The sequence below is a fragment of the Camelus ferus genome, chromosome 29 (genome assembly GCF_009834535.1).
Source record: "Camelus ferus isolate YT-003-E chromosome 29, BCGSAC_Cfer_1.0, whole genome shotgun sequence".
Classification (NCBI taxonomy): Eukaryota; Metazoa; Chordata; class Mammalia; order Artiodactyla; family Camelidae; genus Camelus; species Camelus ferus.
This window is the reverse complement of record NC_045724.1, coordinates 18,458,224-18,481,745: the sequence shown is the minus strand read 5'-3', so window position 1 is coordinate 18,481,745 and position 23,522 is coordinate 18,458,224. Positions and strand designations below refer to the sequence as shown.

Here is a 23,522-nt window from a genome sequence, read left to right as displayed (position 1 = left end):
CTGTCTCTGCTAGAAAGAGCCTGATATTACACCATAAAATAACAAACCGCCAAGTCTTTTGAAAACACTTACCCCTCAGAAAGATCAGAAGGTCACAGTGGCTCCCAGCTCTGGCATCCAGCAGGGCTTGAGGGCTGTGTCTTGGGGGGATAAATATGGTGCACTTACAGATGCTCTGTTCAGTGAATGCTCATTGTCTAAGGTGTGAGAGCAAACACTGAACACTTCTAACACAACCCGCAAAATACACAGCCTTACCGCTGGAAAAAAAAATAAGAACTAAAAAAATACTGAATTTACATGTAGTTCTGGACGAGAATATCCTTTACCTAGCTGTTTGGCTTTTAACTACAACAACAAGAGAATTAATGAAACACGGGGCCATGGATTACACAGGTTTTGATTGCACTGATGAAATAATTCAAAAACTTTATTGACCTATAACCTGATTAGAATATGCCAGATGAGAATCAATATTGTACAGAAAGTTGTACAGAATTTTTTACATAGAAAACTTTACATCTGTACCATATACATTTTATCCATCTGAAAAAATTTTCTACATCCACTGTTAATATGGAATGCTTGACAATCTTGTCGTTTTTTTAACCATCAGAGCACAATTCACAGTATGAATACATTTCCAGTAAATCTAACCTCCTCAAACCATGCCAGATTTGTTATTTTAATATATTCAACATTAAATTCTGTACACAGAGTAAAATCTACATCAAGCCTCGCCACCCAAAAGAAAAGAAAGTGACAGGAGCAACCTAGATTCATTTTGCAGTAATTCAAGTTTCGGTCCATGAAGGATCATTCTATTTGAATGGCTCACCTTTAGAAGCCCTAGGAGAAGGATATTACCAGGTAGTTACATCAGCAGGGACATTTTCCACCTCTTCTGTTGTTGTTGATCATGACAAGTGTCAGCCACAACAGCTTCTGGGCATGTTCAACCCTCAAAACAGCCACCCCCTCTAGAAAGGGCAAAACCAAAATCCCCACGAAATAAAAAAAGACAAAGTTTAACCCAAACGTTTAGTGCATTTGACAAAACATTATAGATATTTAGCAAATGAATAAGAAAATAAAGAAATAAAACAGTGCAGGAAGAACTATATAATGTTTAAGATTTTTATATTACAGACCTGCATCTCTGTACATTTTTCACAGAAGGATGATTACCAGTATCTCAGATAGCCTGAGTGTGCAAAAATCTTCAGAATAAGAATACCATAGCTGCTAAATATCTTACCATGAACGATAATTTCTTCTCCCCAACCCCCAATTATAAACATTTTATCCTTCAAAATACAGCTCTCCTGAGTTGTACTTCTTGCAGAAGTTCAAATCTTTACATCTGTAGTTCTTTGGGTAAGTTTCACTTCCACACCTGCCAAAATATGTGGGGCTCCCCCTGCACCGAGGACAGGGAAGGACACGTGGGCTGACACTGTGGAAACAGGCTTTTTGCTCGTGAGCCCAACACGACAAACAGAATCCACCAGGTTACAAAAGGGACTGGAGACTGCAGGTTCGAGCTGAAGTTTTAAGCTTCTTTACCAGTAACCCTTAGACACTGCAATTCAGAGAAACCATTTTTCAGGTAGGAAAGCTCAGCTCCAGGGTTCTTTTAAAGAGCGGAGGGATGTAAACGCCAAAAGAAAAATGCTTAGTTCCATCATTGCTTGTTTATTCCAAATTCCTGTTCAGGTGGTTGTGATATCTGAAAAACTACTCCAATTCGCAGAAAAAATCTTCTAAGAACAGCACGAAGTTCAGGAATCAAGTCAAATTGCATAATTTCACATAAAAGAGGGTAGTAGAACGATGCATGAGCTTTAAACTGGAGAGAAACGAATTGCTCTGTTAGTAGTGCTCGCACTGCAAACCAGAACCTCAAAGTGCTTTAGAGGCAACCCACCCGGGGCACTGCCCTGACGGTGAAGGCAGGAGAGGTGTCCGGGGAACACAGTGATCACTGATCATGCCGCTCAAAGACTGAGAAGCACACACAACTTAATGCACACATTATTCACCTACTTATCTATCCTTATTTTGAAAAATATTTTTCCATTACATTTCCTTGACAAACTTGTGACGAACTTTTAGTATTTATCGTTCTTTTCCCTGGGTAGTAATAACGCCAAAGAAGCCAAGCAGGAACCACAGTTGAGTTTTTATAAGCTATGTTACTGAAACTGTGTTTCTTATTTGTTAAGTGAAATGTTAATTTTTAGGGAAAATATTGCCATATAAGATACGAGGTCTCCAGGCAAAGACTACCTTTCGTGTTTATAGTTCAATTGATATACTTTGTATTTTTGCTGTAGCTCCTTATTCTCTGCATCCTCGTCGCCTGCCTGTTTTCTCTCCTTTTCTGTTCTTCACATCCCACGAGGTGCAAGGACGCAGCATGCCATAACCGTGGCAAGAAAGCAAACTGCGGCGTGAGGCAGACTGGAGTGGAAGTCCTTCCCAGCCCCTTGGCTGCTGGTGCCTTTAGTTGCTTCTCCACGCTCTACCCGGCCCACCATGCAGAGGGACACGCATGGGGACCCACAGCACATGGCTTGGGGTGGGTGTCTGTGTGGCACCAAGCTGCATCACGCAGCCTCTACCGGCTCTCAATCACTACCATGGCCCAAAGTGCCCGACGTCAGGCCACCAGACTAGGCACTTTAAAACCTGTTCAGTAATCACAGTAACACCTGCTTTCATTTATGCGTGCTGTAAGTTGCTACGTTTAAGAGTGAAATGTGTATTTCTGAAAACTTTAAATATGTATTTATATATACGGCTATACATTTATATTTTATATTTATTTTTATGGTTTAAAATTCCAAACTGAGCTTAAGTCACATGCAATCACTGAATGTACCAAATGAAAGGCCGGGGCCTGGAGCACAGGCCTGGGGCCCAGACACAGCTGTGTTTGGGGGCAGAGCTCAAGGCTGGGTGGAGGGTGGGCAGGTCAGCAGTTGCAAATTGTAGGGGATCCCAAGTAGCCTGCCAGGGTGCCCTAGAGGACCCCGACTCCTCCTCCTGACCCCCCGCCCCCAGAACCACGGACTGGGGGACAAGGCGGGTGCGGAGAGAGGAGGCTCAGACACCCGGCACCTCTGCCCCCAACCCAGGCAGACGCCCGTCAGGCTGGGGCGCCGGGCTGGGCGCAGGGCCTCGAACTTACCCTGTTGTCGCTGATCTTCAGAACTTTAGTTAGAAACAGGAGCAGTAAGTTAGTCCAGGCTTCGCGATGACTTTCTGACGTCAGAGTGAGGAAGTAACTCAGCGCTTCACTGCAGACACTGCAACAGAAGAGGCTCACTTTTACATGTGCTCGCGTGCCTGTTGGGACGACGGTCACTGAGGACGAACCACCAAGGCGAGGAGGGCAGAGAGCACTATCAGGAACTTGCTAGACTGTCTGTTTACATGAACTAGTGTGTCAACATAAACACTTGCATGTTTTCCAAATAAAGACAGTAAAAGCAGCCATCACAGCTTATCAGGAAACCCACATGCCTCTCATTTCTAAAGTTCCAGTGACACGAAGCCCCTGGGCAGTGGCACACGCACCAGCTTGGTGTCCAGAGACGCGGGCTGAAAGCCGGGGCCCTCCCCCCGCGTAGTGAAGGAGGCGCTTCTGGGCCTGAACAGTCCCACCAATAACATGGGGAACGGAGACCAAGTGCTCTTAAAGCTCTCAAATGAGTTTAACTGGCCGTTGAGAACATCTGTTCCCCTAAGACGACACAAATATCCAATGCAAATACTACTATTCTCTCTGAATGGCATGTTTCTTTCTTAGCATAAGTTCAAATTTTCAAGGACAGACTTAAGCTGTCATGAAGTAAAAAGGGAGTGCAAAAAATAACACCAATAGAATTCCACATTTTTTCAAACTAAATGCAGGCAGGCAAGTTTTCACTTTCACAAATGGATGGGTTTGCAAAAATAGAGCGATCTATGGCACGAAAAAAGCCTAACAAGTATAGTATAAAGTTTTTGAATTTTAAGACAGAAAACTTCCTCCTTTCTCCTGTAACAGCAACACTGGACACGGTCTGTCTGTAAGACTGTATTTGACTCTCACGATCTCTTCCTTGGGCCCCAGCCTCTGCCTGGTCGGGCAGCCGGGCAGGGATGCACAGCCGGTGGCCTTTCCCAGCTCCGCACCGAGCAGCCACACAGGCCGACACTCAGCCCAGAGCCTTACTTTAAAAGCCTCTGCTGGACCTCCTCCCAGGCACTGGCCCGGCTCTCGTCCGTGTACATCCGGAAGAGAATGCGCAGCCCGCAAGCCAGGCTGCTGGTCTCCTGTTTCAGAAGGTTGGGTTTGGATTTGCCCTTGAAACCTGCAGAAAGGGAAGGTCCGCGTTAACTGACGAGGCATCTCACGGGGAGGCAGCCTGCGCGGAGCACACGCTGTGGGCAGCGGGGCACCTGCTGCGAGACAGCAGAGCGGCCTGGCCCTGTGCACTGGCGTCACACAGAGAAGGCACACTCTTGGCTACGCGGGGGTGCTAAGTTGGGCATTTCTATGTTTAGAATTTCCTCCCTTTTCAAGCTGGGGAGAAAAAACAACTATTGCCTGGGAAGGTGCAGTTTCTGTTTTAGGGCTGAGTGCCACGGGAGGAAAGAGCCAGTGACAGGAGATGCCTGGCACCATTGGAGTGAAGACATCGATGGCAATGCCGTCCAATAAAGACCCCGTGGCCCAATCGGGGCTGGACCTGTCTCGATCAGCTCCCTGGCTGACAGCTCCCCACCTGAGTGTTCCCTTTTTCCCTTCTCTCTAAGAAATAAAGCCGCTTCCTCTGTCCCTCTGCCTCTACTGAGAATTCTTTCCCTCTCGGTGAGCAAAACCCACACGCTGGGATGGGGCGTGATTTGCCCACACGTCTGGGCAAATTTCCGATTTGGGGGTCTCTCTCTCTCTGTTAACACAGTGACACACAGAGACCAGAGGGACACAAGCAGTCAACTCCCATCGTGTGAACACCGGCTGCACATCCACGAATGGTGAGCACTGAGGGCGCAGCGCACGGCTTACCTGCCTTCCACAGAGCCGTCCTCTGTTCATTGTTGGAGTTAAATGCTTTTGCAAATCGGTGTGACTCCAACAAGCAGTCCAGTAGCTTGAAGAGTTGTTGTGATGTTAAAAAGCGATACATTCCTTGGTCTTGAGTATCAACTCGAACGTCAAAGTCCACGGCATCTCTCTTTGGAAAACAAACCACCACAGCACATGCACACACAGCCACAGATGTTAGTCAATTTAGAAATCCACGCTCCCAAAGACTATAGAACTTAACCTGCTCTGTCTCAGCAGAAAAGATGCATCTTGTTATTAAATTTCCAGAATCTTCACTCCATGCATCCTAGTCACCAAGCACCACACCTCTAGTTCCCGACAGCCCCCCCCCCACAATTCCTGACTCCCAGAGCTCTGCCCTCGCCGGACCTTCAGGCTCCTGCCGTCACTTCTCTGCTCCCCTCCCTCCCCAGGTCCTCACTTCTCTTAGCCAGTCTGAGCCTATGGACTGTGATGACGGACACTCTCCTGCATAAGCCACCCCCCTACTGTTAGTAACTGGCTGGCAAACTGCCTGCTCTCCGTCTGCCACACAAAACACACGCCTGGAGGGAGAGGGATCTTCGCTTTAAATCCAGGGGCTCTGCGTGCTGCCCTGCAACCCCCTATGTGTCCGTGGTCCACTTTCCTGGAGACCAGCTCACATTTTCACTTGTCTCCTCAAGTATCAAGAACTTCCTCCCCAATCTCACTTGGGGGATGACTTTGCTTCCTATCTCAGGGAGAAAGCAGAAGCTCTCAGAAGAGATCTCCCACAGACGGCCACCACTAACCGACTAACCTCTGACATTTACAACCCTCAATTTGCTGGCCTTCCTGTTACCCTCATGAACTGGCTGCGCTTCTACGCACGACACGCCGGGTGCTGCCCCAGGCACCACTGCCATTCGCTCCTGAAGACTGCTCCAGCCCCCGCCCTCTCGTCTGCACCGTTTCTCTCTCTCCAGGAGAACTCTCACCCGGGAACGGGCTGCAATGCTGCCCATCTTACCGACAAAACAAAGCAAACGCTTCTCCTGAGCCCCTTCAAGCCCTTCAGCTACTACCCACTTCTCTGCACCCTGTTTTAGCAGCAGAACTCCTTGGCCGACTTACAGATGTCTGCTGTCTGCAAATGTCCTCTCTTCTCTTGTGCCCGTTTTAGCAATGCTTTTGCACCAACATTACAATTAAACACAACGTCAAGGTCAACTAACGTTCACCGAACTGCTAGAGCAACTCCCTAGGGCAACCGCTCACTCGACCCACTGAGCTTCTGACAGACCTGATCATACCCCTCTCCTTACAACCTTCTTCACCTGACTCGCTGGACACATGCCCTTGGTCTCCCGCCCGACCTCACCCCGATTCTTGTCCTCGGGCTCTTTAACCACTTGCCTGATCAACCACAGGGCCCAGGGTGCGGCCTTGACTCTCCCCTCAGCTCTGTCCACACTCACCGCCTCGGCCATGCCGTCAGTTCCACGGTTTAAAATGACATCTGTGTGGTGACTTCCCCAAATGCACCCTCTAGCTTGACCTCTGCTCTGAAGCCCAGACCGCGGAGCTAACGCCCTGCTCCACAGAAAGCTGCCCTCACGCCCACTCACCTGCGCCGCGGCTAAGTTTTCCGCGTCCTCCTTCTTACTTGTGGCGGGGAAGAACACGATGTTGTCGATAGTCTGGATGAGTTCCAGCTGCACAACACATTTAATCAACAGGGCGGCAAACAATTTTTGTTCTGGAAATTCTGTGAGGAAACCCACCCCAATGCACATGCAAACAAAAATTATTTTGAATCCTTTATAATTTCTATGACATTACAATGCTAAGGAAACACTAACATGTATGAAGGCAACTTGCACGTTTCACACTGAGGACAGCCTGCTTCTGCACATAAGCACTACTCAGTAAAAGCTTAACTTAACCATATTTAGAAAAGCCTTAGAAAATTGACTTTTTAAGTAAACAAATACATTCAAAATGACTTAGAAAAGTAAATATGTTCAAAGTCCACTACAAATTTACAAATAAGACTTAGGTTATTCCTTAATAAAATGGATCAAATGGAGTAAAAGCTACACCTTTAATAATAGCATTTACTACAAACCCAAGTTTGCCTTTTGACTCTGGGTAAAAGAAAAACCCAGACCAGAAACAGATGGCGGGGACTCGACCTGAGGCTGGAAGTGAGGGACAGCCAAGAACCCTGACCGATGGGACCATACTGGGGGGCAATCAGAGCACGTGTTCTATCTAGACCCAGGTTAGTAGTTGTAGCTAAGAGGCCCTTCTATTTCCAAAGGGACCCAGAAGCACAGACGGCTATAAAGTCACACCGAGCATATGACTATACGAGTGACGGCGGGGAAGGACCCAGTGCTCCCACACTGCCGGGGCTGGGACATGCGCTTCAACAACTGGCTGGAAATCTAGCAGCCGACAGGACCTGCTTCTTCACAGAACTTTCCCTTTCACTGGCCATCCAGTTAAGTAAATGGAGAAACCAAGGTTAGGTGAGACGCCTCAACCGCTGAAGCCCCGGGGTGCTGTGCCGGGCCTGCCGGGGGGCGGGTGCCCGGGGGGAGCCGTCTGCTCGGCGGCCTCAAGGCAACGGCTCCAGCTCCGCGTGACTGATTTGAGTCCTTCAGTTTTCTCCTACTTCGCTTCTGTTACAAATTCCCTTTTCCAGCACCAATTTCTGGAAGCGAAATTCATGTTTTCGGGATTGGGGGGAGATAGCAAAATAACTTGCTTAAATTTTTTCTTATTTAGGTCATTCATAAAGGCACATTCCCAGACAGTTTTCAGAAATGCTGCAGTACTGAGTATTTTGTGCTTGGTACCAGAGCTCAAGTCAAAAGACAAAGAATAAAAGACACCCCAAGTCCCATGGCTGTCTCCTCTTAGCCCTCCCTCATCCAAGTGGTAAGAGCACTTCTCGGCCCCGGGAGCAGGAGTCTGGGGCAGCACTCCCGGGCTCGGGGGCTCGGAGGAGGTAGATGTCCGAGGAGACACGTCTCATCAGCTCCAAAGGCAGCTGCTCAGGCGGTCAGAGCTGCCAGCGGGCAGCTGAGGGCCAATGAGGAAACTGCAGGATGAGGTCCTAACTTCAGTCTCACTGGCAAGACCAGTAGCACGCTTAGGGGACAATATCTATTTGTCCACAAGGGCTGACACTGCCAAGGGTCACACAGGCAAACCACTTCACCGGTCACAGAAGGAGAAGGAGCAGAGCCAAGTGAAGATGAACTCTGTGGGTCAGCAGGCACTGGACGAGACGCTGGAGCAGCGGTGAAACTGTGCAGAAGGAACGAGACGGCTGCCCCCTGGGAACAGGGCCAAAGGCCCTGCCTGCACTGGGGGTGTCCGAGCAGGAGGTCCTGGCGGATGCCTCCTCCCGGAGCAGAGCACCTACAACTGTCCACCACGTGGGGGGTCACGGGGACACGGTGAACGTGCCCTAAACAACCTGGCATGGTTGGAGCAGGTGTCTGGCAGAAGAAGGAAGCTGAGCCCTCGGTTCAGGGTGGCGGGGAGCAGCTCCCTTCACTCTAGTTAAAGCAATGTTCCCAGATCAACCAAGTGAAAACTCTACAATGTGTGACCATGTCCTTCCCTTTCAAAGTAAAGTGTATTTCAGTGTGGTCTTGGGGCTGAGAGAGCAAAGCCACGTCCTCACGGCATTTTCCAGTGCAGACTGAAGCTGTTAGGGATTCCTGTATGAGCCATGCTGCTCTCCAGAGAACAGGAATAAAAAATGAAAATGGGCCACTCATCACCACCCAACTCCCTTTTAAGAAGTTTAAGACTGAAGCCAGAGGCTTCTTTCAAGGAGGATACTACATCTGTCCTCTCTCAAGAACAAATGTAAGCGGCTAAGATTAACAAAAATTACCTGAAAAAAACTAACTGAAAATGGGTCAATTACCTAAATATAAGAGCCATAAACGTAAAACTCTTAGAAGAAAATACTGGGGAAAACCTTCTTGGCCTCAGACTTGGCTGTGGATTCCTAACTAGAACACCAAAAGCATGAGCAGCAACACAAAAACAGATAAATTAGACTTCATCAAAATTTAAACCTTTTGTACATCAGCAAACACTATCAGTAAGAAGTGACAAGACCTAAAGAATGGGAGAAAATAAATATTTGCAAATCATGTATGTGACATGGGTTCAGCATCCAGAGTATGTAACAAACTCTTCTAATTCAACAACAACAAAAACTCCAATTAAAAATGAGCAAAGGACATGAATCGATATTTCTCCAAAGATATACACATGGCCAACAACATGAGAAAGAAAAAATACTCAACATCATTAACCATTAGGGAAACACAGAGCAAAACCACAATGAGAGAACACTTTACACCCACCAGGATGCCTATTAGAGGGCACGGGAGGAGGGGAAGGAAAAAAGAAATGTTTGTAATCATGCGAAAAAACTGAAATTGCTGGTGGGTGGGAATATAAAATGGCACAGCCACCGTGGAACACATTTCAGGGATTCCTCAAAATGTTAAGCATAGAATTATCAAATGACCCAGCAATTTTACTCTAGGTATGTAACCAAAAGAATTAGAAACAGGTAGTTAAATAATACTTGCACACAGACGTTCAAAGCAGCAGTACTCATTCTAACTAAAAGGTGCAACAAACCCAAACGTCCATCAGCCGGGTACAGGATAAACAGAATGCGGCACATCCACCCCAGGGACAGTCAGCTACAAAAAGGAATGAAGGAACCACTGATCCACTTTACAATGTGGACGGACCTTGAAAATATCATGCTAAATAAAAGCCAAACACAAAAAACCACACTGTGTGATTCTGTTTATATGAAATGAGCAGAATAAGCAAATCTGCAGACAAAGAGCAGGCCTGTGGCTGCCAGGGGCCAGGGAAGGGGAGAACCAGGGCGACAGCATGATGGTTACAGAATGGTTACGGGGGTTCTCTGGGGTGTAAGACTGTTTTAGAACTAGACAGAGGCAGTGACTGCACACACTGTAAGTGTACTAAATGCCACTAAATTGTTCACTTCATGAACAGTTACTTTTGTTCTTTTCTCTGTTACAACTTTCCTTTAGTAAATGAAACTGAACCAAGTTAGTAAAAAAACAGAAGGAATTCCCCTTTGCGAGAAGAGCTGAATGAAGAAGGCGAGGGAGGCGCAGAGGAGACCTGGGCCGGGGTGGCCGAGGGCAGGGAAGGCTGGCCCCTCAGGAAGCCCAGGAGGAAGGCTTGTCGGGCCCCACTTTCGCAGAAGAACACGGGACCCGCAGGCAGAAGGGGATGCTGAGGAAGACCCACGTGCGTGTACTACCCCCGGGTGAAAGCGCGGCAGAGAAAGCTGGTCCTGCAGGTGCTGGCCGAGTCCCCGAGCATCCCCAGGGGAGCATCTGTCAGGGGACGCCCGAGCTGGAGCAAGTGTAGTAACAAAGCGACCACACGACCGACTACAGCACGTCTGCTAGCAAAGGCAGAAGCACGGATCTCACACCCTGCCTACACAGAACAAAACACACTATTTTTATTAAGAGAATAACTCACTTGCTGTGGGTTTGATTTTGCTGACTTCTTCACTCACAGTGGAGACAGAAGCCAATGGAGCTTGCTGTCTATTATCTGCAGATCTCGGCTGAATAGAATCATGAATATCTACAGATTTCTGCGATATTGTATCCTAGTAAAACAAACAAAAAATTCATTGTAAGTAAAATGAATAAAGCTTAATGAGGAAAAGGTTTCTATTACACTGTTTTTTTAAGAAAATTACATTGTGTCCCTATGAAAATGACACTGTACACACTGCAATTATGGACAGAATGAGAAAATTGTTTAATATTACCTAAACATGGGTAAGAGCTGATAATCTTTATGAGAAAAGCTTCCTTTCTGACCTTCGATGGGCGTGGGCCTGACACCACTCCAGACCAACAGATAAAAAAAGGTAAGCTTCACTGTGCGGAGAAACTAGTCAGCAGTCCCCATGAACTCTGACGAAATCTAAACAGAACACATACATGTGGGCGGGGGGGGGGGGGGGCGGATCTCTGCAAGCTTTGTAAGAGTGCGTTTAGGGAAGGATGCTCTGTCACCTAAGAAATCAGTGACCAGAAAGGTCAGTGAGAAGGTGACTAACTAGGAGAGTGGTGTCATAAGAGAAGCTAACATGCAAATCCAACAGAGCTGCACCAGAACTCAGACCCAGCCATGTGTGACCTTGGAAAAGCAATGACTCTTCCTGGGCTGAGGTTTTCTGACCTGAAATGGAGATGACGCTTTCCTTGCTAAGGACGTAGGTAACAAATGCAACGCACCAGCACAGTGTCGGACAACAGATGGCTGACGTGACTGCTCTTCTGGCCATACACTGTCCCAGCGTGCAGCACACTCAGAGAGGAGACAGAACTTGGTTTCAAGATGAACTGAAATTCTGACGTAACAGTCCCAGATACTGATGTAGGAATCGCCTACTGGCTCCATTTCTCTGGTACAACACTGACATACAGATTTTGGTACCATGAAGTGGATGCTGCTGTAACAAATACCTAAAAGTGTGGAAGTGGCTTTGGAACTGGGCAATGGTAGAGGCTAGAGGAATTTTGAGGCTTATGACAGAAAAAAACGTAAAGTGCCTTGAAGAGACCGTTGGTAGAAAAACACGTTAACCTCAACTCTGATAAGGATTCAGAAGGAATAAAACGCATGGTAGAGAAAGCTTCTATCATCCTGAAGAATATATGTACGGTTGTGAACAGAATGTCGATAGAAATATGAATTTTAGAGGCGCTTCCTCAGAAAGAAACCAGGAACATGTGACTGGATACCTGAAGAATGGTGGCCCTTGTCACAAGCAGCAGAAAACTTGGCTGAATTGTGCTGCACTACTGGGTGGAAAGCAGAACTTGTAAGTGAGGAACCTGGATAAGCAGCTGAGATCTCCAAGCTGCTGAAGGTGTGGCCTGGCTTCTCCTTAGTGATTACAGAAAAGCTTAAGTGAGGAGATGCATGAAGAAGGGACTGTTAAGCAAGAAGAAACTCGCATGTGATGGCTTGAGAGGCTCTTCACCTATCCAGATTGCAAAGGACGCTAAAATCGGGCAATTCACTGTTAGCAAGCATGCCCTGGAGAGCTGGACAACTGTCTGCGGAAGCGATTAGGTGTGTGACTAATGGATCCAAACAAGCAGAAGCCAGAAAAAGAGACAGGGTTATCCAGGAAGGATGTGCTGACAACCCTCCTGTTTAATGGTGTGGATTTTCTTGACATACACCAGGATTTTGAGAACAGTATACCAGCAGGAACATACCAACCTGTACTGAAAGGGACAGAAAAAACATGAAATGAAAGAAGGCTGTCAGGCTTCTGGGATTCCTCAGGCAAGAAATGGGTTGACAGAGCTCCTTAACTGCAAACATGTGCTAACCTTTAAGGAAAGGAGTACATTCAGAGGGCAGAGCTGCAGAGCTCCTTCTGGTCAGAGGGAGAAGCCACGGGCCCAGAAGGCAGAGCATCAAGCCCCAGAGATTATCCTCAGGCATTGAAACTTAATGAATTTTCCCTCCTGGGTTTTGAACTTGCTTAGGACCAGTGACCCTTTCATTCCTTCCAATTTTTCCCCTTTGGAATGAGAATATTTACCCTATGCTTGCCTATCACTGTATTTCACAAGCATGTAATCTGTTTGCTAGGTCCACAGATGCAGAGAAATCTTGTTCCAGAACAGACCACATACTTGATCTAGGTGACTTAGATGATGAGATTTAGATGAGATTTTGGACTTGGTACTGATGCTGTAGTAAGTTGAGACTTTTGGGGATATTGGGACAGAGTGAGTATCTTTGTCCAAAAGATAAGACATAAACCTTTGGGCACCAGAGGGCAGACTGTTAGTGGGCTAAATTGTGATGCCAGAAAGGTAAGTCCAAGTCCTAACCTTTGGTACCTGTGAAGGCTATATGGAACTAGGGTCTTTAAAGTTAAGGATCTTGAGATAAGTTCATTCTGAATTTAAGGTGGACTCTGAATCTAATGACCAGTGTCCTTATAAGAGAAAGGAGAGATAGATTTGACCTTACACATCTATGTAAAGATGGAGGCAGAGGATGGAGTGATGTGTGTATAAGCCACGGAATGCCAAGGGTTGTGAGCAGTCACTAGAAGCTAGAGGAAGCCAAGAAAGATCCTCCCTTAAGGCCTTGGGAGGGAATGTGGCCTTGCTGATATCTTGAGTTTGGACCTCTGGTCTCCAGAACTGTGAGAGAATAAACTTCTGTTGTTTGAAGCCACTAAGTTTATAGTAATTTATGGCAGACCTAGGAAACAAACAGGCTGGGTGAAGGGTATATTACAATTCTTTATACTGTTTTTGTAACTTTAAGGTGAAATTATATCAAAATGGAAAGTTTAAATAAAATAAAATTCAATAATATCTTGAGCCTGGTATGTGAATCAGTATGTAACCCGGTACCTGCGTCTTGCACTCTTGAAATCATTTTATTCCATATCTCACACCATCTATATTTTATGCCCCCTTTTTAGAAGAGTTGGGCTCATATACAAGAATTTACTCCATGGTAAAATTATTTACCACAGACAGTTAACTAATTTAAAATATGCTTTATTTATTAAAACTTACCAACTGTTTTTCACTCACAGGAGATGGAGGTGGGGGAGCAGTTTCTCCTGAAGAGGGACGCCAGGTCAAGAGCCTTTAAAACACCAAAGTCACACCAATCAGAGTGGGAAGCATGCCACATCCAGCATACTTTGAAATGACATGAGCTGGGAAGTAAGTTCAAGTTGTCCTACAAACAACCCAGGTGCCATCAACAGTCACTCAGCGAGGCTACGTCTTACCTTCCCCTCAGTAAAAATTCCCCTACAACTCAATTACAAACTTATCCCTTAGAAAAAGATGACAATTAACTGTAAAATACAACATTTACAAATAAATTTTCCTTAGATTATTAAATTTACAGAACTAAACTAAATGCTGAGGTTTTTTTTCCAATTCAGAACCACTGTTCGGTTTAAACTGTATGAATAAAATCTGATAAAATCACTTCATTATGACCCAAATTTTGGATGCTCAGACTAAAGGTTTTGGTTTACAAAAAATTTAATTCATGTATCTGTTATGGTTTATAGGAGTTTTATGAAATAAATACAAATTCATGGAACACTGAGATATTTTAAAAAGGATTTCCATTATGAGAAATCACTAGGTACTATCAAACCTTTTATATCCATCATTCAATATACAAACATCAAGTTGTATAAAATAGTCTTACGCATGTGGGATCGTGGTTTTGAAGATGTCCAGGGTGCAGTTGCAAGTTTTGTCCCAGATTTCTAGGGTAAATTTTTCACCATTCAGAATAACAACGTTCTCTAAGCAGTTTGTACCAGATCGTGCTAACTGCTCATTGTCTAGAAAAGAAAACAGCAATTCATTTGTGTATTACCAGGGTCACATTTAACACTTTGTGTCACTTATCTAGTAGAGACCTACCTTGCTGCACACACCAGTAGAGCTGGGAAAAAATGTCATCCAAAAGTACATCACTGAGTACTTCTAAATACTGGGTGAACACATCACAGATCGCGTAAAGCGCGTGGTTACAAGTTGTTGTCATCCACTCAGCCTTCTACAGGGGAAACAGTCATTAAACGAAGGTCAGACCATTCATCAACTACTAGAATTAGAAAAGAAATATGTTGCATACTTAAAACATAAGCCTGTCTGTGTTCCTTTCAGAGCACTTAATTCCCTCCAGAATATTACATTCATCTCAGAGACTTCGTATCAATCTGGTATCTATTTCTCTTCATTATCCCATAACCATCTATGTATAAAATGATTCAACTACTTTCTGTACTTTTTGTTTTAATCATAAAAAATAACCACTTAAGAGGGAAAAAACCACTACTGCTTTGTCTTGCTATTAATGTTACGATTTTTCAAACAAGGGGCACTAATAACAACTGGCCGTGCTCCAGAACACGACAGAACATAAAAGAAAAACAGGAAGGAAATAATAGGAACTTACCCAAGCGGGGTTAGCATAGGTTTAAAATGAAACTGGTGTAAGCAGTTTCTTTATTTTTCTCAAATACATAAATGATTAATCTGAATTGATGATTTTTATATATGGTTTTGTGCCAGTGCATAGACATGTCTACTTACTAAGACATTTTAAGCGTCTACCTGTAGGTCTAAAGCAGTTTTGTGCAGGTCAGTGAGGCCTTAAATCTGCACTTACTCCACTACATGGGCCGAAACACGAAGACCTGCTGTTCCCTCCCCACACGGACTGAAATGAGTACCTATCACTGTGTGCAGTGAAAGACACTGACACAAACAAATAAAACTTACCATGCGTTCTTTATTAACTCAGAATAAGAAGTCACTATGAATACGAAGGAAAGCTACTGATGTTTTAGTTGTGACAATATTAAAATGAGGAAGATACTGGAAGTTCAATTAAAAACAACAAAAGCAAAAACCCAATTCATTAACTCAGTTCTACCCCCAAATCGTATTGTTTATAAAGACGTACTATATTCTAATGCCTTAAAGAAAAACCTTCTAGTATTTTTTTTTCCTGTTCTCTACATTTAATTTGAAATACTAAAATGTATTAGAAAAAGAGAGCCTTTTGACTTGAGTGTTACATGAAAATTTCATATTCTCTTACCTCTGTCTGCTGTTCTGGCAATTTCATGTTGTCAAAGATTCTGAAAACAATTCTAAATAAATCTTGCCACCAGTGTTTTTCATAAGTGTGGCCATAAGTTTTCATTATTTCAAACATTACTGTTAAACCCCTAAAATGATAAAAAAAAAAAAAAGTTAAAAAAGCATATCACATCAAAATCCCCCTCCTAAAATAGTTTTTATAGTTCACAAAACTACTGAACACAAAGTTCAACAACCAGCTTTAAGCTTTGCTTTCAACAGCTTCGTGAGCTTTAGAGATTTAAGCTTTGAAACAGGCCTCCTTAGGGTGCATCATTTAGGGAAAAACTCCAAAGGCCTTCGTCTTAAAGATTTTTTTCTTTTCTTTTTCTTCCACTCCCATCCCATCATTCCAGCATTTTAAAATTGTAAATGAAATTACAGACTGAGGAAGATCATCATTTGGGTGAATATTAATTTTGTGGAAGAAAATATACTGACATTAGTCTAAGAACAAATTAAAATTAGATTTTGGAAAAACTTTTTCAAAGAGCTATATGAATTTTTAGCCAACACTCTAATTGTTCATATAATATCCTCAAACTAAAGGATATTATATGCGGGGGGGGGGGATATCATGTGGGCAGGGTGCCTGTTTCCTGCTGTATCCCAGGCACAGAGCAGCTCAATACATAGTGAAGTATTCGTTGAATGAAGAGTATTCCATTCATTTCTTCTGAGTAAGTATTAAAACTAAAACTCAAAATTGCCTTCCTGATTTCTTACTATCTTTCTTGAATAAAGTCTTCATTAAAAAGCTTGATCTTTTCTCTACACATTAATCTCTTCTAGTAAACTATAGGTACCCTTCCACTTAGGAAAGATTTGTATTTCCAAAAGTCTGATGGAAGTAAGCTGGAACAAAGTTTCTCCGGGTTAATTATTTAACTCTAAATCTACAGAATTTTGAGAGACTGAAATGAGAATACACATGGAAGCACTTTGTAATTAGCGTGTTACATAAATCACAGTGTTGCATTTTAAAATGTAATCCAAATAACTGCCCTTCCAAATCCTGGAACGAGATAAGAAAAAGCCATCACTGGACAAAGTTTACTCATATTTTCTCTCTTTTTTATCAACTAGAACACATATTTTCTCCTCTCTTTCACAACTCATCCATAATCTGGAACACAGGGTATGGTGAGAAGCAACGTAGCGTGGTCCCAGACAAGGACAGGCTAAGAGACTAAGAGAGCAGATAGGTCCTGAGTCTAACCGATTTCTATAAATAAACAAGGGCAGGGAGAGGGTGTTGAGTTTACAAGACTTTTCAGTTATGACATGGCAGTTGCTCTACTGAAGTGGCTGGACATTTGAAAGTTGGAAATCTAAATAATTTAGAGTTACATCAATTGGCGGCTGTCTTGAATTCTATCAAAGTTCCTAAAAGGTCCACCAACAAAAATTTCTCAATGCCTAAATGCAAAATAAAATGTTAGAGCCTTTCACCTAAGCCTGCCCGCTCTCATAAGGGAAGGAAAGGGAAGGGGAGGGAAGGGAAGGGGAGGGGAAGGGAAGGGAAGGGGAGGGGAGGGGAGGGGAGGGGAGGGGAGGGGAGGGGAGGGGAGGGGAGGGGAGGGGAGGGGAGGGAAGGGAAGGAAAGGAAAGGAAAGGAAAGGAAAGGAAAGGAAAGGAAAGGAAAGGAAAGGAAAGGAAGTCAGTCATATGTTCTTGTGATTACTAAATTCTATGACAAGTTCCTAAGGTTTGAGTCCTATTTTAGATTATTTTCTATTTCATAAAAATTTGTTGTAACAAATGATACTATAAAAATGAAAAATTTCTTAGGATATAAAACAAACTTAACCTTGGCTGGGGATGAGTGTGCTTCTGACATAAGGGGAGGAAGGAGAGATTCATTCTTTAATTACATTCTATCACTGATTTGTTACAAGTCTGTATTCTTTCTGACTTAAAAAAAATCCAATAAATCTAACTGTCCAAAGGACTAAAAAGGAGGCGGGAATATATAAAAGAGGGATTTTGTTTTACACAATACTGAACTCATGCCAAGCACTGCTGACAGATACCAAGACACACAAGTTGGTCACTTCAATCTGGCGGTCAAAAATACAGGGTGAGAAAAACTATACTATTGGATTGATATGGACTGTAAAAAGTTCATATAACAAGTTCTTATAAGAAGTGTGGGCTGAGCACTTGTCCGATTACATTACATTCATAATAGTTTCTTTACAAATGGACTATATATTCATACAGTTCTTTTATTGAGAATGTACTTTTGAGAGAGTTAAATTCCTTTTGAATAGGCCTAAGTTATTCAAAACTGTTACTGGACAGTCTTTAAAGAGAAATAGTTCTTTGCCTAAAATACACCAAAGACATGCATTTGGAAATTTTTATCATTCATCAGGAAATAAAATAAATTTTGCCACTAGCTTCAATTTCTGATTGGAAACAGATGTATGAAAAGACAGAATGTGTAAATTAACAAAGAATCTAAAACTCAAAGTAGGCCATAATCATATTTTAAGGAAAAGTAATTTATTTCCATTTTTATTGTTGCTCAATTTATTTTAAAATCTGCCTAATAATTACCTCATTTGATAAAACTGAACTTGTGTTCACATAAGTTAATTTGATTAACATCAAAATAAGCCTTTTAGAATTTTAATTACAAATACTGATTGTTACCTGGTTCTTACATCTAATTTGCATCTATTGATGATACAAGATAACTCAAAGAGAATTGGGAACCATCCTCTCACCCACACCCTGTCTTCAGGTGCCACATTCATGTCGTCACTTGTGTACTCCTTGAAAGCCTTCAAGAAGAAAGGCAGGTTTATCAAAGGCAAAACGTAACACCTATACATTAAGCATATTATTTTCTCCTAAAAAAATGTTTAAATGCTTTACAAATCAAAAGTGAGCAATCTGATAAACAACTTGTATAAAGGTGGAGACTACAACTGCCTGCAGGTCATGGACAGAATTCAAAAGCTGGTTTTAGCTGCAACTCCGTCACCAGCTTTCTGCATTATTCAGGTTTCCACATTTATCATTTAAGTGAGATGACACCACGCAGCCACCCCAAGCACACTGGGAGGCGTGACGATCACATGAGCAGATGTAAGAGGTATTAAGCACCCAAAGGTCCATGTCAGGATGCAGTAAAGATCTATGAAGCATCACTTCTCCTCGTGACAGTTACAAAGACAGATTCAGACACGCAGGTTAAAGCTGGCAGCCCGGCTGCCGATTCAACCTTTCACTTCAGTGCTTAAGCCCACACCCTCCCACAGAGAACTTCCGTATGCAGAGCACGATAGGTAAGACACAGTACATTAAGGTAATGGCTAAAAACACAGGCTTGAGTTCAAATCCTAGGTCTCCTTTACCATCCCAGGGGCATATTTTTTTTAACTTCTTTGTGCCTCAGATTCCTTATCTATATGGGACTACAACACATCTTATCCTAGAAAGCTATTATGGAAAATTAAACAAGTTAATAGAAGTGAAACACTCAGAAAAATACCTGATATCTTCAACAAATGTAACCGTAACTCAGAATCAAGCTCAAATAATTCTGAGGTTAACTGAAAAATAAATGCTTCATATACTCTCAATTTCCAAATAAACTTAGATTTCAGACTGGAAATAAATGTTCAGTAAAATTTTGTCACTAAATGATGCTATACCTGAGGTCTATCAGACACATATTTTGCACAATGGCGAATAAGTCGAATTGCTTCCATACTTGTGTCTGGGAAAGCCGCATTGCATGCAAATTCAGACAAACACTTCACTGCATCCTGGAAAGAATCAATGGTTGCTGGAAAGTGTTTTTCAAACACAAGGGCTATAAGAGAGAACAACATAACAAAAAATGATCATTTTCCAATTATTCTTATTTGCACCCCACACACCAACCTCTAGTTGTAACAGATCTTAAACCTAGAAATAACCTTCTTAGGTTATGGTTTTGATGTCCACCAGACATGGGCCTAAAAGTCTGTCTTGACCACTTACTTGACTGCCTTGAGCAGTGGAAACAGGGAAACTCTGTTAGAAGCCCAGCTTCTAACAGAGTGGTATACAGTAGTTACCAAAATCAATGGTTATTGAGTGACTATACAAAATTACACTCAATCTTTCTGTATCTGAGTTTCTTAATCTATAAAATGGGGATGAAATACCAATGGATAGTTGTAAGCACTAAATAAAATGTAAGTAAAGTGCTTAGCACAATACTTAATTCAAGCAAGCACTCAATAAATGACAACTATGATGATTTCATTATTCTTGGTGTGAATGATGATGATGGTCATCATAATCTAGATAAGCTTAATTTACATTCTTAGTATCTCATTCTCCCTTAAAGTCAAAAGAGGCTGTGCACTGCAGCCTACCAAAAACAAAGCCTATGTGCCTTAAGACTCTCTGGCTTTGCATCTCAACTCCATCACTCACTAGTTTTGTGCCCTTAGACAAATTACTTAACCTCAATGGGCCTGAGTTTCCTAATCTATAAAGAAAAAAAGAAAACAGGGGTAGGGATAATAAATCTATTTATCTCACAGAGGTCTTATGAAGATTGAAGAAAATACATGCAAAGGGCTTACAGTGCTTGCAAAATAGTAAACATTCAATGTTAACTATATTATAATAATGATAATACTATATCATTATTTACTCTGCTTCTGTAGGCAAAACTTGGTAAACTTACAGCCCATGACAGGCCCATAATTGTATACTTAAATTATCTTCTGAACACATTAAAGTTTGTCTTTTTAGCTTGAACAGAGCTAAGAGAATACTCACTGACAATATGCCCCGTTGTTTGGAACGCAAGTTCAACTATGCTTTCATCTTGATCGGATGCGGCTAGATGAAATACAGAAAAAATGTTCTTCCACCCGGACCGGATGTTAGCCGCTTGAGAATTAACCATCTGTGCTATACACCGTACAACCATATCTCGAATTGTTGGAGACCTAAAATATTAATATAATTGCTTGGATAAAACTCATCAGTTTTTTTTTTCCCTTTCTTCTGTTAGTCCCGCTGCTGTGGAAAATAATATGGTACTTTTCTGATTTTAAGCAATTCAACAGATATAATACCTGTTCCGTTTCATTATATGTTCAAAAGGTCTTAAGAAATCCTTCTGGAATCTGAAATTAGCAAGCTCCCCTTTCTCTAAGAACTTCATTGACAACTGCCTCAAGGAGTCTACTGCAAAAATAGCTACATCTTCATTAGGATTACAGCCAACCTGCAATGGCAACAGAAATATAGGGTGCTAATGTCAGCAGTGAAAGTATACGTCTTTATTTTTGTTTTAGAAAAATATTAAATTAACAGCATAGACAGGTAAATCCAAAGATTCTCCATAAGGCATTAAGTGTGCTAACAATATTTCTCAACAGGAAGAACAAATTTTAACTAAATTCTTAAAACCTAGAGTAATCCTTTCTAAAAGAAAAAACAGGACTCAAAGGGTTTTCTAAATTTAATCACAAAAATGTAATAAAAAATTGTTTGGAAAGTGAAAAGGTCTTAGATTATGATAAGAAAATTTTAAACAACAAAAAATATTACAAATTAAGCAAATCCTATAATTATTCAAATACCTTATTAAAATGATCTCCAATAACTTCCCAAATTCGAGACCACTGCAATCTTATTCTTCCCATGTTGTAATACGATATTTCTACTATTTTTTGTAGACTAAACATTCTTGGGTGTGTAGTGGAAAGTAATTCATCCATAGACACAGCACAGAGCCAACGGACAAAATCCACTATAATATAAACAGATTAACATTTTTTAACCTTAACTTTCAAGTCTTTTAGCCAATAAGTTAATTTATAAGTGGAGTAAATGTACCTACTTACCAATAGCATTGCCATCTAACCTTGTGGACCCTGTAAATATTCTAAAAAAAACCAAAAAACATAATTCAAAAGTCTCAAACATAATTTATAAAGTCTCAATTCAGATACATCAATTCAAAAGAAAGGGGATTGGGGTACTAGCTACTTTTATCTTTTTTAAAGGAACAAAAAAAATCAGATGAAATGATTTTTTATCATATAGTTTAGTAACAAGTGTAGCTGGATGTTTCTCCATCCCTCCTTTGCAATCAACAGTATATTAGAGTACAAATACATTGCTGTAATTGTATCAATAAATTTAAAAACACTAGGATAGGTATCTTATAAGAATCTAAGAACAAGAAAAATATTAATTTGTAAAACTAATAATTAGCATACACACGAGTAGATTTTTCAATTTTCCTGAGTATTCACTAGCTTTAAGCATGTTCTTAAAATGTAAAATTCTACCTTATTTTAACAATGTACGTTTGATTTAACAACTCATTTATGTTAAATTACAAGCAATTAACAAAACGTTGCAAATAGCCTCCAACAGTTTAACCAACAAGTGGCTAAACCACTTTTCTTAGGGTAGTCAAATGTTCAGAGTTAAGCTGTGCTGTCCAGCTTTGCCCTGCCTTCTTCACTGAGCTCTTTTCTTGTGTTTCAAAGTTTCATAAAAGATTTCCGCATAAACATAGTGGTCCTCTTATTTTCAAGTCTGCATTTTTATCCATGTTCTGTGTTTGTAACCAAGGGTTTGACGTGACTTTCAGGATGAACTGACACTCCTCAATTTAAAATGTACATCATAGGAGTTGTATGATAAAAAGGAAACCTTAAAGGCAGGAGCAGGTCACATATTAAACTTAGAAATAAAAGTAATCATAGTAACAGTAACAGATACCGCCAATCACAGGGTGGGTACTATCCTAAGTGCTCTCTATATAACATCATACAGTAATCACGAACACCCTCAGAAGTATGCAGTATTATACTCCCAATTTTATAAACATAGAAACTGAGGCACGAAGATATTTAACAACTTTCTGAAAGTCGCAGGACTAGTAAATGCTAGAGGCAAGATTCAAACCAGGACAGGCCAACACCAGAGTCCACTCTTGTCAACTGCTTTACTACACTGTCTCACACTTACCTGAGCAAAACATAATTTAAACATTTAAAATTTACCCTAGTTTTTTCTTACTACCTCAGTCTAAATGTTCTGAGTGTATCATGATTTTTCGACCTCAATGCCCTTGAATGTCTATATGACCTGCAATGAGTAACAAAAACAAGGTAGGAAAAAACAGCTTAAAAACTGACAAGGCAGTAACTCAGAATCTGACCTCTCGCTAAAGGGTATCTTCAGATTTTCTATATTGCTCTTGTGTGTAGAATAGGACAGCAATTCAGAAATCTAGCTGACCATACAATCGGGGGGGGGGGGGGGGCAGGGCGTGGAATAAGAGTAATAGGGTCCCATTCAACCCAGTGGTTAGACTGGATCCAGAAATTAAAGACATACAAGTCTGCAAACCTCTCATGAATAAAAATGAGACTCACTAGATTATGTATTATGAATGTTGTAAGCTGTTTCTCAAAAGAGGTATTCTCATGGAAGGCAATGGTTATAAAAAAACTATACCACAAAGAGTGTCAAACTACATAGTACAGGAGACAACAGGAAAAGGAACAAAAGAAACAAAAAAGACCTTTAAAAAAAAATAACAGAGAAGGAAGCAAGTGGCAAAGAGCAGAGGAGTGAGAACAGAAGCAGAGATGGGGATTATATGCAACTCCGGGGAAACAGGGTGGAACCCTCTAAAGGCGGTGGGTGAGCTG

The 23,522-nt window shown here is 42.0% G+C and overlaps 1 protein-coding gene across 2 annotated transcripts in view; it reads right to left on the bottom strand.

Annotated features, from left to right (window-relative positions):
• Window positions 1-397: 397 nt before the first annotated feature.
• ARFGEF1 (ADP ribosylation factor guanine nucleotide exchange factor 1) overlaps window positions 398-23,522 on the bottom strand; it is a 98,463-nt gene continuing 75,338 nt past the window's right edge. Inside the window, exons 24-39 of one of the 2 annotated variants that reach the window (XM_032469941.1) lie at window positions 21,696-21,736; window positions 21,432-21,601; window positions 20,922-21,073; window positions 20,620-20,792; window positions 19,497-19,657; window positions 18,490-18,620; window positions 15,791-15,920; window positions 14,605-14,740; window positions 14,384-14,522; window positions 13,729-13,801; window positions 10,637-10,769; window positions 6,691-6,830; window positions 5,060-5,228; window positions 4,223-4,361; window positions 3,194-3,311; window positions 398-1,849 (exon numbers count right to left, since the gene is read on the bottom strand). In XM_032469941.1, coding sequence (XP_032325832.1) covers window positions 1,685-1,849; window positions 3,194-3,311; window positions 4,223-4,361; window positions 5,060-5,228; window positions 6,691-6,830; window positions 10,637-10,769; window positions 13,729-13,801; window positions 14,384-14,522; window positions 14,605-14,740; window positions 15,791-15,920; window positions 18,490-18,620; window positions 19,497-19,657; window positions 20,620-20,792; window positions 20,922-21,073; window positions 21,432-21,601; window positions 21,696-21,736 — 2,170 coding nt within the window. In that variant the 3' untranslated portion in view covers window positions 398-1,684. Of the gene's footprint in view, window positions 1,850-3,193; window positions 3,312-4,222; window positions 4,362-5,059; window positions 5,229-6,690; window positions 6,831-10,636; window positions 10,770-13,728; window positions 13,802-14,383; window positions 14,523-14,604; window positions 14,741-15,790; window positions 15,921-18,489; window positions 18,621-19,496; window positions 19,658-20,619; window positions 20,793-20,921; window positions 21,074-21,431; window positions 21,602-21,695; window positions 21,737-23,522 lie in introns of those variants that run through there. The other variant, XM_032469942.1, reaches the window with a different exon arrangement.